This window comes from Sycon ciliatum, chromosome 11, assembly GCF_964019385.1.
Source record: "Sycon ciliatum chromosome 11, ocSycCili1.1, whole genome shotgun sequence".
NCBI lineage: Eukaryota > Metazoa > Porifera > Calcarea > Leucosolenida > Sycettidae > Sycon > Sycon ciliatum.
The window spans coordinates 3,507,037-3,523,828 of record NC_088653.1 but is presented as its reverse complement, the minus strand read 5'-3'; the positions used below and the strand labels follow the sequence as shown (position 1 = coordinate 3,523,828).

The 16,792-nt window shown below is 46.0% G+C and overlaps 1 protein-coding gene across 1 annotated transcript in view; it reads left to right on the top strand.

Moving 5' to 3' along the window:
- The window catches only part of LOC135827703 (sushi, von Willebrand factor type A, EGF and pentraxin domain-containing protein 1-like), a 57,233-nt gene that overhangs the window by 35,846 nt on the left and 4,595 nt on the right, over window positions 1–16,792 (top strand). The window contains exons 11-16 of the mRNA XM_065340156.1: window positions 1,766–1,837; window positions 2,671–2,946; window positions 10,302–10,469; window positions 11,315–11,488; window positions 11,953–12,225; window positions 14,837–14,908. Coding sequence (XP_065196228.1) covers window positions 1,766–1,837; window positions 2,671–2,946; window positions 10,302–10,469; window positions 11,315–11,488; window positions 11,953–12,225; window positions 14,837–14,908 — 1,035 coding nt within the window. The remainder of the gene's footprint in view (window positions 1–1,765; window positions 1,838–2,670; window positions 2,947–10,301; window positions 10,470–11,314; window positions 11,489–11,952; window positions 12,226–14,836; window positions 14,909–16,792) is intronic.

Here is a 16,792-nt window from a genome sequence, read left to right as displayed (position 1 = left end):
TTCGAGAACAGTGCTGGTGTTCCATATTTGATAAGTTCAGCAGGTATCCCATCTGGTCCCGAAGCTCGGCCATTATTCAAGCGCTTAGCTGCGGCATGTACCTCTGGCTGCTTTATAGGGTTTTTAAGGTCTTCCTCTGTCCGTAAGAGCCTAGATGACTCCAGAGCAGGATCACAGAATATAGCACGGAAGTGTTGCCTTAATGCTTCGACTGATTCACTAGGTTGTGCAATGAGTTTGCCATCAGAGTCTTCAACCACAACTGGTGACTGCTGCTGTCGGCGCAGTAGTCGTGTTGCTTTGAACATTTTCGCGTCGTCTTTCATTTGGTCTATTTCAGCTACACGTTCGTCCAGTCGAGTCGATGCTAACTTGAGGCATTCCCGGCGAATTTGGTGTGCCAGCCTGTTGCGTCGCGTCTTCATTTCTTTTACCTTCGTTCCATCTCTGCACACCGTAATGTCGAGACGCAGTTTGCGTTTCTCTGCTGCTAGCTTTTCAATTTCCCCGCTGAAGCCATTTCTATGCGTCTTGTTTGTTTTAGGGACGCGGCCCACCGATGTGTTTGCTGCCTCACTCATAGCGTTCACAATATACTGCAGATGTTGCTCCGCATTGACACCTTCCTGCTCTCTGCCGAGGTCCTGTAGATGTTCGTTGATAGCCTCTCTGTACTTTGCTTTCTTGGTCGGGTCACTAAATTCGGATATATTGAATTTTGCGTTGCTGGATATGGCTACTGGCGGCCTCTTGAGCTTCTTGTACAACTTAGTCAGGTTGAGGTTTGCCAGCACAAGACGGTGATCGCTTTCTAAGCTTGTCCCGGCGTATGATCTGGCATCCGTCACCACAAACCTTTCACTGTGACGGCAAAGGATATAATCTATTTGGTTGTAAATGGGTAAAGGTGGACCTCCACTAGGGTTGTGGCGCCAGCCTGTCCATGTGGTGATATGTTCTGCACGGTGCTGAAACGCCGTGTTACAGGCAAATAGGTAATTGCTGGACGCGAAATCAGCCAAAGTCTGGCCGCTGTAGTTGCGATGGCCCCTTGAGTGTGAACCAGCATAGGATACGGAGTGGCAGTCACTGGGTGGTCGTTTCCCAAGTTTTGCGTTGAAGTCTCCCATCAGGAACAGCAGCGATGAAGACCTTAGTTTTTGAATTGTTTCCAGCAAGCTGTTGTAGAACTCGTCTAGGCATGAATGGTCTGCTGCAACGCGTGTTGACGTCGGGGCGTAGACATTTACAAATGAGCACAGCGTTCTCCCGGAGAGCCATAACTGTAGCACGGCGATACGGTCCGACACCTGCCAATATCTATATATTCGGTGCAGTAACTGCTTTTCCACCACGAATCCGAGTCCATAATGTCGACACGACGACGAGAGACACAGTAGACGGTAGTTGTCAATATTTCCATCGTAGCCTTCGGAGATTTTAGTCTCCTGAAGACAGCAGAGTCCAACTCTGTATTTATTGAGGTCTGAAATAAGTTGATTTTTTTTGAAATTTGAAGTAAGTCCACGGACGTTGAACGTACCAATGCGAAACAAGCCCTCGCCTTTTGCTCCACTACTCAAAATACTTCCACAAGCTTGCCTGTTTCCTGGCGAAGAAGACATTACCCATGGGCCAGCCGAAGCTGACGGCCATGACCGAGCGGCGTCACTCGCTCTCCAAACTGTTCATTTGGTGAAGTAAAATAAACAACAACAAGAACACCATTGATTTCATGATTTCAATGTGTTTTCCTGTTTTCCAGCTTGCCTCCCAAAGCGATATGATCAAATGCAATCTACCGCGATGCCTAGCAATATCAGTTGCCGATATGATGGTGAGCAATTTTTAAAGGTATAACTTTAAGACTAGGGTGGAGAGGCAAGGATTGAAATTTAAAAAAAGGATTACAATTATTTGAAAAAAGGAGAGAGGTTTTCAGTTATGAAAGGATATTCCAGTATCATTCCGGCCAGTGTTGTGCTTAATCTTTCACTTTCAGATTTACCAGTAACCTACCTAAAACAACAGGACTTGAATGCCCAGGAGCCCTAGTATAGGCTATTGTTTTTACCTAGGTCGTCTTGTGCGTTATTTCAACTGATAGAAACATCTTTGCAATGCAAAAAGATTAGGGAGTGTGGACGTATGCATGACTCTATCGTTTCTTGACCAAGTTTACACCACAATATATCGTTGATTAGCGCTTGGAACTCTCACACTGCAGTAACCGGATTGGCTGCTTGCACGTTCTTGCTTGACTGAGACTTGCCATCCAGAGCACACGAGAAGTGAACAGCACACGGTAAGTGCAACGAACCTTGCACTCGGGAAACCTGCAAGAAAGCACCACGCCATGCTCAAAACACAGTGTTTCGGGAAATTCACCCGTTGTCAGTTGAGCTTGAGTATGCTGAGGAAGACTGCGCCCAAAAAGCACTACTTAAAATTTTAGTGGTCTCCGGGAACAGATCGTGGTCAGGGGATACAAACTTGCAGAGAAGTCCACTGCTTGGAAACTGGCAAACTAACTGTTCAATGTTATGTTGCACCACAGATTTACACACTGTACCGTGCACGTAGACTCTATAACCTGCAGGGGATCATCTGTGCAAATAATATTCCTTGCCATATTCTCCTTTTTTTGCTTTCTGCCTATTTTGCCTACAGAGCTGAGCAAAAGCAGAGCTTGCGCGGCGGCCAAAGGTCGAACAAGCATCAGCATTCTAGGCCTCATAACTAACTATGCAGTAAGCCTAGAGATATGCCGGTTCTATAATGGATCCATTCTCTCTGAGTTCTCGTTCCAAGCTGGGTGTGCTTCGGGCTTGACAAGTAAAGCTCTAATTGCCTGGGTTGGCTCACCGGATGAAAAAGGCATGTTGTCAGATACAGCTGGTAACAAGGTTCACCAAGCTTCAGATCGCTATGTCGTATGCGACATACGTAAGTTGGATTCAAGCTCAAATATTTATTTAATGCTGCATTTGGTATCAGATGTAATCAGAATGTGTTGGCGTTTGGATCATTTGAAGGGGCGGCGTGGCAATGGATATGCGCCGAGGTATATATAGGTTATGGACCATCAGTTTTGAACATGCTGTGTGTATTTGCATATGCTCCAACCCCCGCTGCAGCCCAGCCTAGATATAGCATCTTAATCAAGCTCTTTCGCCTATCTACCTTCACAATGGATGTAATTCCTTCTTCTTCTTCAAGCAAACGGCTGCCACTAGCCACCGTTTCTCCCGGTTTATTGCACCCACTCTGATTGATAACACATAGTACTGACTCTTTCTTATTGGCTACTGCCATCGTGAGAATAAAGATAATAATATGGCGGGGGTATATGTACTGTATGGGTGTGTGGGGGGGGGGGAGTGGGGGGGGGGGGAGACGGGGGGAGGGGTATATGTGTGTTTGTGTGTGTGTGTCTGTATGTGTGGTAGAGAGACTGTGTGTGTATGTGAGAGAGAGAGTGTTGGTGTATGTGTGTGTCTGTGTGTGAGAGTGTGTGTGTCTATGTGTGTGTGTGTGTGTGAGTGTGTATGCGCGTGTGTGTGTGTCTATGTGTGTGTGTGTGTGTGTGCACGTGTGTGCGCGTGTGTGTTTGCCTTCACTTACACATACGCATTATATGCATACTGACCTTTTATGTGCACAAGCACACACACATAGGGGCATGCACTCAAATACACACATAGGGGCATGCCCACACATACACACAATGGCAGCGCACACAAATCCACAGAATGGCCTCCACGTACTTCCTCCGCTTCATTAAAACTGTCGCTTCGCACATCGCAAAGTTTGTGACTTGGCTCGTCTTAGTCAGACAGTTGGAATCGCTGTTGTCTGTGTTCAAACATTGGTGATATCCTTCCTGCGCAATGTCTACTTGTTACTGAAGCCATGGTGGTCTCGGATTTGGTCGTAGCTCTCTTCCGTACCAAGCAAATTCATCGCGCTCCGGACTATTCCGCCCCATGGCGCATGTTAGTTCGTGCCGTCCCACATTGTCCGCGTGGGCACTTATCAATACTGCAAGCTCGGGTATAAGAATCTTGGTATCTCTCATGAATACGAAATACTGAAGTTGACGATGGCAAGTAAAAGTGGTCTCCAGTTTTTTTTTAAATGCGCTATTCTTGGCGCATGGTACTTGGAAGGTAACTGGTCTGAAAACACCAACAAATCAGTAAAGCGCTTGCCAAGGAAAGAAGGTGAGGACCTGCTTACCCTATCCCGCTGGAAGTTCGTTACAGTGTACTTGAAAAATGCTACCGTGCCTTCATCGCCTGCAGCCTGGAGGCATGGATCGCTTGAAAACGAAGTTTCTTGACATGAAGTATTTGAACGAGTGTCTTGTTCAGGGTATTGTTTGGTGCTGAAGCAGTCTGTGCGCCAGGCCACTGAGCGGGCCGTTTTCATTTTCCTGGGTCCGATCCCGCGGGAAAAAGTCTGCACAAAACTCTGTTGGTGAAGATAACGACGAGAATGGCAGTTGGGGGAGAAATTTGGCTATTGTTTTGGCCTTTCTCGCGGCCTGTCTTCGCTCCTTTGCCTTAGCAGGAGTGGAAGATGATGAGTTCAATGTTGTGCTTTGACGCCGAGTAGAAAATTTGAATCGCAAATGCAATCTTGGACTTTATTTATGGAAGAAACTGCTCTCCCCGATTTGCTGGTTTCGCGGACTGGCATCGAGAAGTAGACGAGCTGCGCTTTCCAAGAGCTGCGGACACCAAGCTCTCATGGCGGATCTTAGTAAGTACATATTGTTGTGTAGTGAGATGATAATGTTTTGAGCATTCCTGCCTGGAATAACCGATGGCACTAAGTGGAATCTCAAAATTGTTTTTTGTATTTTTACGAGCACAAGTGTTGCCTTGTTGAAAATAGCACAACAAGAAGAAAGAAGCATGCAAAGGAATACGATGTCATAAATAAATGTATTGTTTTCCCGTTTAGTGTGCCTGTGCTCAGAATGGTACTGTTTTGGAATCCGAAAGTGCGAAATTTGTATGTCTTTATACCCTGTATATTGTAGAATTTGCATGACATTTTAGTGGGTATGGACTTGTAGTTGTAATCTCTTGAGATGTACCCTCGTTGCTGCTGCTGCATGCCTGCGGATGGACATGCTTGCCTTAATTTCCATGAAAGCTTCTCTTGGTGTCATTGTAATAGTATATTCTTTGTCGATATTATCGATTGAAACGAACCGAATGCTGTCTCGTTTCATGTACGCCGCTGACGCAGCTCCACTGCATTAATATTTTGGTGGCTGAACCAAGAGTCCATAGCCCCAAGAGCATGCAACTTTGCACGAGGGGTCTGAAGGGGCTTGCTGCCCACATTACGTAGCGACAAACTGGGGTACCGGCTAGGGCAGTGCGTCAAGTATCTGCTGTGGTTTCCAGATTCAAAGCGTGCTTTTTCTCATAAGAGCCTTATGAAGCTTTGTGTGCATGGTGTATCGCACGCAGACACTGCCCCGAAACTGCTGTGTTTCAGTGTGTAACCGATCCACCAGGTATTAATAATCCGGGTTACGTCTTCTTGGCAGAACTACCGGCAGTGATGCCCAGCCATGCCAACATTCTAAAGCGTGATGCATGATATCACTTCTGAGATGTGATGCGCGACGATGCGATTGAGAAATTTTTCTGCAAATTGTTGCAGTGAGTGCTGCTTCACTGGAACCAAACTATGGTTCAAGTGAAGCAGCACCCACTGCAATTACACTAATAATAATAATAATAATAATAAACACAGCTCGCATCTTCCCTGAACCTGTTAGACAGAAGCAGAGTCGACTCGTCTGTCAACAGTGTCAAGCCAAGTTAGTCTATCTCCTGCAGCTTGGAGAGCGCTCTCCACGGAGAGATCCGCTGCCTTCAGGTCGTGCCGAATCGTATCTATCCACCGCAATGGCGGAATAGGGACAACCAAATCCACTTCCATGGAATTCAGTGTATTACCTGTATAACATTGGAAAAGTGTAGTATATAAAGAGCAGAGCACTTTTTTTTCCATTGAATTACTTTCTGTGTTTCATGCATTATTCATACTGTCGTTAAAAACTTAAAATACTGCCTTATCTTGTGCGATATGTGTGTCTTCTCAGGTGGATCGTGCTCCAACGCGTCTTCGCATTGTGTGAAAACAGCACGAAGAGGACCTTGGGTATTAAAGGGGAAATCCGGTGAAAAATTTAAATTTCAGGGTGGTAGAGTTTCGGCCGCTGAATCGAATGGTGTTGGTCCTACGTGTCTCCGACAAAGCGTTCTCGATATATTTCCGTTTGAAAAACTGAGTTTCGGGGGGGGCTGCGCCATGACGTCATGCGGCCGCGCCACACCCTCCGCAACGTCATAGCAAGCAGCTAGGTCAAAAGGAGTGCGTGAAAGCAATAGTGTCAGTGCTATTTCAAACGATTTGGCGACCCATAGTAGGTGGTGCAAGCGAACCCGAAGACGTGACTCCTTGTGAGAGTGAGGATGCAGCCATGGCTGACTTTCATGAGTCTGGGGCTGAGAATTCCGGTATTCAGCTGAAGAAATGGCCGGTCAAGAGTGCGCGCTACTGAGTTTCTGACTGATGAAGAAGCAGCAGCTATTGCAGACGAGGCTGATATAATTATCAGATCGCTGGAGAGCAGAGTCGCCAAAATGGAGAAGAGTGATGCGAGTGCTCTAAGACTAAATGTTGTTCCATACCGATTCGCTTAGACTCCAGTAACCTGCCACATGGTGATGTTTTGGTGCGAACTTGGCATAATTATTTCGGACACTCAATTCATTATTGGAGAACAGTGCAGGCTCTTTGAACCACGGGCACGACTCTTCGCTCGCAACGCTACGGGATTTGAAAGTTCTAGGTCCGGGAGCTGTTCGCTGTTTTGTCACTTGTTCGTTCGCTCGTTCTCTGACTACATGACTGAACAATACGACTGATACGAGTGTAGTACATGACAAGTCCGTGTGTTGACTAGTTTTCTGAGTCTTGTTGTACCTACCCCAGCACGGCAGTGCGGGAGTAGTTCCGTGTGTGATGAGTTTGTTGACTACACTACACGCAGCGCATTGCTAGAGCCGTAGAGGCCAGTGCATGTCGACGGAAAAAGTCCAACTCGGAAACGGCTCAAATACGGTATAACCTCGAGGTTTACCGAGCTGAAAATCACAGAGTACGTAGTGTTTGTAACACTGAATCGAATGGTCTTGGTCCGAAGAAGCTGCGACAAACGGTTCCCCAATCGAACGCGCTCCGAATATGGCCGTTTTGTACACATCTAGATGGTGTGGCTACCTGGCGGCACGCTTTGACGTCATCGCCTGGATCTGGGTGAGGCGCGCTCAAATCCGCACATGTTCGATTGGGCGTAACAGTTATCTGACGAACCATAGGCCTCAGCCTCCTCGGACAAAGACCATTCGACTCAGCGCCCCGAACTCTACGGACTGTGAAATTTAGATTTTTCACCGCACTTCCCCTTTAACTCATCTTGGCATTGTGTGAGAACAGCACGAAGAGGACCTTGGGTATTAACGCGTCTTGGCATTGTGTGAGAACAGCACGAAGAGGACCTTGGGTATTAACGCGTCTTGGCATTGTGTGAGAACAGCACGAAGAGGAGCTTGGGTATTGCAGCCGCAGAAGGAGAATGACTCCCTTCTTTGTGTGTAGTGTGCAAACATCCATGTGTTCTCCCAGTACTGCTGTTAGCTCAGCCAGAGGATTATCGCAGATCTGAGTGTGACGAGCGATTAGCTGTAATAGCTTTGTTGTTAATGCTTGCACTGCCGTTAACTATTATCCATTCTAGCTGTGCCTCGTAGCACTTCTTGCAAAATACATCATTCTATGCTATTGTCATACTCTTACTCCTTGGAACTCCTGAGACCATTTCATAGTGGGAACACTTCAGCTGTGCCTTTTTGTCCAAACACTGTCTTACATGTCCTGCAATGCCGCCTATATTGGCTCGGCGTGCACTTTTGAGCTCGTCCGCTACGTTCCGTTTCATACACTTCAGTAATAACGCAATGAAGATTCTCATTGACACTCCTTTACACGGCCAGCGTATGTGGATATTAGTCTGTAGGTGGCTGCAATTTGGGTTTTTGTCTTTCGCCGTTCACTATTTTACCAAAATATTCCAATATTGTGCATTGTGGGATGTGTGCACTGGTGTCTAGACGAGTTGCTTGGCATAACTCGCAGACGGGAATGCATACACGCCCAGGGTGTAGCTGAGTGGCATTATTACACCGTCCTGATGTGTTCATTGTGAGTGCTACATGCTTCCAGCTGTCCTCCATATACATGTAAATAGCGAGAAAAACAGAGGTTAGAAAATTGGTCGGTGTGGTGTTATTTGGTCTTGGACACCGGCGAGAGACCACATACTAAAAGACTAAGCCTTGTTGTTCTTCTGGATGTTGTGGTAGGTGTACTGGAATACTTGACAGCACTAAACTAAAGTCCTGCATAAAGAAAAATTCAAATTTGGACAGTCGGAGAAGACGGGATGCTTCATGGGACAGAAGCACCCTGCGAGAAAACGTTCGAAACTGAAGATAGATGTTTGCCTTATCCGACGATGGACGGCGTGTCAGGTCTGAACTCCAACGAAAAAGGGGGATTCACAGAAGCTTTTTTGCGATGCGACACGCGATGCGACAGGCGCGAAACCGGGAAAACCCCAAATCGCAGCCATGTCGCACCCCACGTAACTGACGCAACTGGGCCACCGCAGAAGTTGAGCTTGGCTCAACTTCTGCGATGCGATGAGATGCGACAAGCGATTTGGCGTACGATTTTGACCTTTTCTACAGCAAAGTTGTACAAAGGTTCAAGAGTTGCCCATAAATTTGTACAAGTTGTATCAAACCGTGCGAATATCATGGTGACGGAGCCAAATCAGCAAGATGTTGTCGCATCACTGACTTCTTCTGTGAATGGTATTTCGCGAGTTCGCATCGCACGCATCCGTCGCAGATCACGTCGCATCGCGTGTCGCATCGCAAAAAAGCTTCTGTGAATCCCGCTTAAGGCCCACCTTGCAATGACTAGAAACTAACAATTCTCAAGAAATAGCTCAAAAAGTTCAAAGTTTACTGACTCTGGAAAATAAAAGAACACGGATAGAGTGCGATATTTTGAATCTGGCGCACGGACTGGAAGGGTCTGCCTACAAGTCTAATGAAGACGCCAACCTCCACTGCAAGTTTAGCGAAGCGGGAGGTCACAATCTAAAGCTTGGTCCGTCGACAATGCTCTGCCTCAATTTCTAGCTGATTGTTTTGCCCTTCGAGTGGACAAAATAAATTCGAAAAATTGCTATTGGAAGCGACGATTTTAATGACGCGGAGGAAGTATTCTCCCAAACACCCCACATGAGGATATGTGCATTATGTACACCAGCTCAAGGTCCTCGAAGCTGTCTGTGCATGTATCCATAAGCCTGATTTGTGCAAGCAGAAGGAACATGTTGTTGCACTGAAGATATTTTCGTGAGTCTACACCATCTGTAGTGTTTCTTTTCAGGAAAATTCAAAACACTTCATTGAAAACGGCACTTTTGGGCTGTGTGCCTTCTCCGTGAAAAAAATAAATAAAAAACAAGAATTAAAAACTACCATAACACGTGGATGAAAAAGCAATGAGAGAGAGAGAGAGTAAAACACTGTATACTTGATGAGAAAAATCCGTTCAGTTACCCCGTAATACTGCTCATGAGCCGGATGAGAGCACAATCGGAGCTTCAGCAACAGCCAGTGCGGGCAGAATTCTACTACTACTACTACTCTATATTCACGTTATCAAGTAAAAACTGTGCCGATTAGATAGTCGCCATGTGCCATGTATCAGCACGTAGCCATTATTTAGCCATGGTTGGCTATAAAAACCCTGCAATCGCCACGCAAAGTGGTCATTGGCTACCCCAGCCATGAATTCCTTGGAATAAAAAAAAAATCTATCACTCTCTTGGATGTTTTATCTTGGTGCGATCGCCTTTTGGCTTCAGTTCGGTTTTTCACTGATGATTGGAACTTGAAAATCTGTTTCGGAGATGCATTCACATTATTAACCTCTAGCAAGTTGTCATGTTGTGTGCTGATCTCCGCAAATGAATAGATGCGGGAAAAATTTACAAATTACCAAGCATGCAGCTCTTGAGAGGGCACGGAACCGGGTGTGGCTAGGCTCACAGCATATGGCGGGTGGCAGTCTATTTGATTTGTGAAGGAGACTTTTAGCTTGCTGTATCTCTGTTGTCTACACTCCGTTTGCAGCTGTTAACTGCTCCGTCCCTACCATTGCGAATGGCTTTGTCAACAGGTCTGAGATTCAATGGACAGATCGTGCTACATATTCCTGCAAGCAAGGTTATGGTATAGTGGGAGATGCCACTCCAATGTGCACGGAGCATGGAACTCTATCCTCAGTCCCCTATTGTAGGGGTGAGTTGCATACATATCAGTATTTAAGGAGCATGCTGCAGGTTTTTATCCTGTTCGTCACTGAATTATTTCCCCAAATGATTCAAGCTTATCACTGGTTATCTCAATAGTGAAAACAGCACCGTGCCAATATGAACAACTCTTGAGTCCTGTTGAAAACCCCATTTCTGTCAGGTTTAGGTGAAGTTTTTCACGATTGAGATAGATGAGCAAATGTTTCCGTGTCATAGAGATTTTCAAGTCAGGCATCTATTCAAATCAGTCTTTTATTAAAAGCACACATCTCTATGTATGTCAATACTAAAACCAGCCTTATGTGCTGACAGTGTATCTTAAAAAACGTTAGTATTCAATCAGTATTCAGTATTCAAAATTTACTATTCAATCAGTATTTAGCGCAGCAGTGACTTCCCAAGCCAGTCAACCTGCTGTCACGTCCCTCCTTTCGCCCTTGGTAGTTGAATGCGTAGCTTCTGTTGTAGTTGGCTGTTGGTTGTCTTGGTCTTTGATTAGTGGGATTGCATGGTGGATTAGTTGTGGTTGCTGTAGATTGCGCTGTTGGTGTTGGTGTGGAAGCCGGTGATACGCAAGGTGGGCCTGCCACTGGCAAGCTCCAGCGTCGCAACTGTTGTTAAGTGCCAAGTCTTTCGTTGCACATCAAGTTACAGTGTATCAGTTGGTATGTAAAGGTGACATTTTACTTTTTTGTATATATTCTACACTCACGCCTGTTCTCCTGTGGAATTAACATTTTATTTTCGCTGTGGAAAGATGCCCCATATGCTCGATGCTGAGGTGTATCCATAATATGTGATACAATGCTCGGTTTTATATTTTATTTCCAGCTTTCGACTGCCTTGTTCCTGTGATACCGGATGGCCGGCCAAGTTCCTCGGGATTATTCGCTAATGAATATGCCGTATACTCGTGCAATACCGGGTACTTCCTTTTGGGCAATCCCTCGATTACTTGTAATGGCTCCGGTCGTTTGAGTACCAGTGAAAAGCCGTCTTGCTATCGTAAGTATTCAGACACCAGCTTTGTATCGAATGTGAACTTTACTTTATGTGTGCGGCCGGTAGAAGTAAACCCCTTTTGGGCTTCACAGGTGAATGGAGGCTGAGGGCCGGTCAGCAGTAACTCTCTGCTGTTATACTTCAATGCGTTGTCACTGTCCTAATCCCCCCCCCCCCCCCCCTCTTGTTCACGGTCGTACTTTTGCAGGTTGCCAGCTACTGCTGCAACCATGCACTGCATTGATGGTGCACACTTAACGGCAAAGCTATTAAATTCGGATTCCCAGCATTGCCAAGTTCGCAGTCAGGATTTACCTGATTCTTGAACATCAGGTGTTCAACCACAATCGTGTTAGGCTATCTGGTGTTGGCGGATGTAAATGTGTGAATGGATGTGTTTGTGAGTGTTTTGCATGCATTTGCAACAGTCTCTCTGCTTGCCTGCTGTGTTTTGTCGATGACTGCAGCTTCACCGCCGACCGAATACCGTTATTGTCAGCAAACTAATAGTATAATTGTGTCATCATACAATCTGCTGAACTACAGTTTTGCAAGCCAGCTCTGCAGACTGTATACGGGAATGATTATTTCCACACAGTCGGTTTCTGATGGGTGCGCCGATCGCGGAATGGAGCTCCCCCTTTATGCCTGGATGGGCTTGCCGGCCAACAATAAGGCCATGTCGATAAACGCTCACAAATATAATTTAAATGTGAAGCTGTTTGCTACATGCGAAATACGTAAGTGATCAGAGAGCACCACGATCTATACGTTAGTCACCACGATAATCTTAATGATTCTCTGGTGCGAGAGTAACGAGTCACCTTAAGATCAACTATGTTACCCGGTGGCCGGGGCACGGCTAGTTTCAGGACGCAAAAATGCCATGCTTCCATCTCACAAATCGGGCGCAGAGTTTTCGTTTGATATTATGTATCGACAGGTGAATGGAGTAGCCATGGGCTCTCCGCTTGGTCCAGGGCTCGCAAACATTTTTGTTGGTTACTGTGATTCCTTGATTGATGCGTCGCTGTGGCCTGAGATGTATGACGGGTTCGTTGATGACTCGTTTATGTATTTTGATTCCACGGAGCAGTGCGACCACTTCCTTCATCATCTGAATAGCTTACATCCGTCTCTAAAATACACATGCGAGCTGGAGCACGACAACAAACTCTCGTTTCTTTACGTATTTGTTGAGAAATCGAATGATGATATCATTACCTCCGTATACAGAAAGCCCACGTTCACCGGGCAGTATATTGTGTATGATTTGTACTGCTCCTACCAGTACAATGTGAATTTGGTGCGGAACCTAGTTGACAGGGCACGGCGCATTTGCTCGCCGAGTAAACTCAGCGAGGAGTTACAATTCTTAAAGTCTGTGTTTCTAAAGAACGGATACCCTGAAGACGTACTCAATATTCTAATGAAGACAGCATACAAATAGAAAGAAGTGAGTGTTGGTCCTGTTCGATGCCCAGTTTATCTTTGTTTGCCTTGGAAAGGAAACACATCGCTGACCATGTGCCGCGCAGTCAAGACGCTAGTACTGAAAACATACTTCGCAGCACTCTTTATTCCTTCACGACGATAAGTGCGTTCCTTGTGAGGAAGGACGTCCTACCATCTCATCTTTTGAGCCATTTGGTTATCCAACTTGAGTGCCGGAATTGTGGTAGCCGGTACGTTGGTAGGACCCTTCAACACCTGACCCCACGTATCAAACAGCATGTACCGCTGCATATTCTGCCGGATGCAAGCGGCCGAAGCGTGGCCGACCGCGCAAGAACCCACCCCCTGCGCCAGTGGTACAGACTGAGCCAACACAAAATGCGGTACCGTGTGAGATGGCTAGGCTGCCCAAGTTACCAACTCCAGCAGCACCACCGTTGCCCTTGCCACCACCAGAACCGCCACCGGGTCTTCTTGTGGCGGGGTCTGCGGTGGACCCACCTACACCCGCGCTGGCATCACCAACTCTCACAAGAATTGCCACGGCACCCACATTAATCCAGAGACCTCGGAGGGCAACAGCAAACTACTCCACAGATATTTATGCCAGGAATGACCTAGGACCGCTCATTGTGGACAATACCAATAGAAGGAAGGTCGAGCAGGATCATGAGTCAGTGAGTGAAGCGGATCTGGCGGAACAACTCCGCTCACTGGACGAGCAGCTAACAAATGGGAGACAAGCGGTCTGTACAGAAACGGAGGATGAGACGGTAATCAGAGGATGGAAGAGCAATTGGATGACGAAACGGTTGGTGAGGAGACAGAGGACGAGGCAAATGATGGTAATGATAATGTTCGTGAGAATGACGTGCGGAACGAGGAAGAGGATGATGTGATGGACGAGGAGGAGTCGAGTGGGAAGGAGCAAGATGAGGCGGATGAATGTGTTGATCGTAAGAAGTCAGCTGTGTATCTACACTTGTTATCTCCTCCTGACTGTCTTAGTGTGTATGAGGACTCTCATTTTTCTGTTCTGTGTCGTGCGCGTTATGTCCAACAGTTGAAAGTCCTTGAGGCAGTTTGTATACGTATTCATAAGCCTGTTTTGTGTAAGCAGAAGGAGCACATTGTTGCACTCAAGTTTTATTCGTAGATTGACACTTCGTTTAGTGCCTTCTCGCCTTTGGTTTCGTAATCTTGTTACCTTTTTGCGTTTCCTCTAGTGGTTTTATTGCACTTGTATCTTGTTGTTATTTCTAACACCTTTCTATTTACAGTATTTAATTTCAGTTTCTTTGGTTGTATCCTTAGTTCCGTATTTTTCCCCACTGATGATAGGAACAAGAAAATCGATTCTGGGTTTTCAATAATATTTTGTTATAAAATACACAGTAAATACATGTCAAACAAGTAACGTAGTTGCGTGATGTCTGCGGCCTTCATCCTATTCATAGCTATATTAAAATTATTATTCCCAGGTAGATTAGTTGTATACGGTGTAAGGTTACATTCTGCTGCGGGACGATTGACCATGATGTTTCGGGGAAGCATTCTCTGGAACGCTCTCCCCTCTGATTTTAGAGTGGTAGGTGTCCCTGGTCACTTCCGAAAAGCTCTTCCTGCCATTGATATACTTACTTTGTGAATTCATTCTCCCGAGTCAAGCTCCGTATGAAGACATCAAAGAAGAAGATTGCCTGATGAGTCCAGCGGGGACGAAACGTTCGTCGCATTTCTTGTTTTCCCTTGCATATCACCCCTTCATCATTCTGTGAGAACCTGTCCTATTGGCAGGTGAGAAGGCATCTCTGCCTGTTCATTTGGTGAAGTAAAATAAACGACAACAAGAACACCATTGATTTCATGAGTTCAATGTGTTTTTCTGTTTTCCAGCTTGCCTCCCAAAGCGATATGATCAAATGCAATCTACCGCGATGCCTAGCAATATCAGTTGCCGATATGATGGTGAGTAATTTTTAAAGGTATAACTTTAAGACTAGGGTGGAGTGGCAACGATTAAAATTAAAAACACGATAACAATTATTTGAAAAAGGAGAGAGGTTTTCAGTTATGAAAGGATATTCCAGTATCATTTCGGCCAGTGTTGTGCTAAATCTTTCTCTTTCAGATTTACCAGTAACGTACCTAAAACAACAGGACTTGAATGCCCAGGAGCCCTAGTATAGGCTATTGTTTTTACCTAGGTCGTCTTGTGCGTTATTTCAACTGATAGAAACATCTTTGCAATGCAAAACGATTAGGGAGTGTGGAAGTATGCATGACTCTATCGGTTGACCAAGTTTACACCACAATATCGCCCAGAATCTGCGAAAACCAGGCTTAGGGTGAAATTTCACAAAAATGACTTTTTCCTATTTTCAGCTTCTACCGGGCATGGGAGGTCAGGAAACAAAATATTACAGGTGTGTGTCGACTCTTAATAATAATAAACACAGCTTGCATCTTCCCTGAACCTGTTAGACAGGAGCAGAGTCGATGCATCTGTCAACAGTGTCAAGCCAAGTTAGTCTATCTCCTGCAGCTTGGAGAGCGCTCTCCACGGAGAGATCCGCTGCCTTCAGGTCTTGCCGAATCGTATCTATCCGACACAATGGCGGACGGCCACGGAGTTTTTTATGTCGTTGGTGTTGATTGATAGCTCCAGTGCTTGGAACGAGGCGGATTCCGGACCCTCTCACACCACATGGCCAAACCACAGCAGCCTGCGTTGCCGGCATGTGGCACTAACTGGAGATTGTTTTGTTTCTGTTTATAAGTTGCGGGTAGACAATCTGCAGCACTACGCGTAGCTTCCTCCGTTGCCATTTGTCCAGTTTGTGGTTCAGCAATTTGGACAGAGTCCACAGTCCGCAATTGTATAGAAGGATCGGCATTATGAGGCAGTTAAACATACACAGTCGGGATTGAAAGGAATGCCGTCTCCAAGAAATCGAACCAAACGCCCTGTTTGCTTTTGAGATTCTCATGTCAACGTCTTCTGCAGAGCCCAATAGAGAACCCAGGAGTTTGATTGATCTCCATTCGTTGCTGTTTCTTGTAACATCAACATATTCAGTTTTCTGTGTACTGAGCTTGAGGTTGTCTTCGGTAAATATAGGTTCACACTCAGCAACAAGAGCCTTCGCCTCATCGTCATTTCGGTTATGCAGATTAGTATGGTCAGCGTACTGCGTTGTTGGAGCAGGCATTGGTGAGCGAATTGTGCATCTTTCCCTGATCTTGCGCATTGCGCATTGTGCCTTCTGCATATGTTATGAACATAATAGGGGACATCGGGTCTCCCTGCACCACTCCGATGTTAGTTGGGAAAGGGGAACTCAGGGAGCCACCCAGGTTGATCCTGGCTGTCGTGTTGGAAAGTAGAGACTTGATGGTTGTTGTGCTGATATCTGCTTCATCTAACCTGTCAAGTGCTGTGGTGCGAATTATAGTGTCAAAAGCGCCAGAGAAATCTAGAAGGGTGACGGAATATGTCCAGTTGCCAAGCAAGGCCCGCTCACACAGCGACCTTTTGTAAAATACACCATCAGTGGTTGAGCGACCTGGACGAAATCCAGCCTGGGTTTCAGAGACATAAACTGTGATGTCATCCGTGCTACGTTTAGTAATAACTGACGTCAGCACCTTTCTCACTACAGAGAGTAACATGATGGGGCGATAACTTTTCGGTTTTCCGAGTGGCTTGCCTGGTTTGTATACAGGTACTACCAATCCACTGCGCAAATCGTCAGGGCAATACCCAACACTCTGTATTGCATTGAAGAAAAAGGCTGAGTAAGTCCTTAGCAGCTCGTAGCATTTCCGCACTGACTCCATCGGGTCCCACGG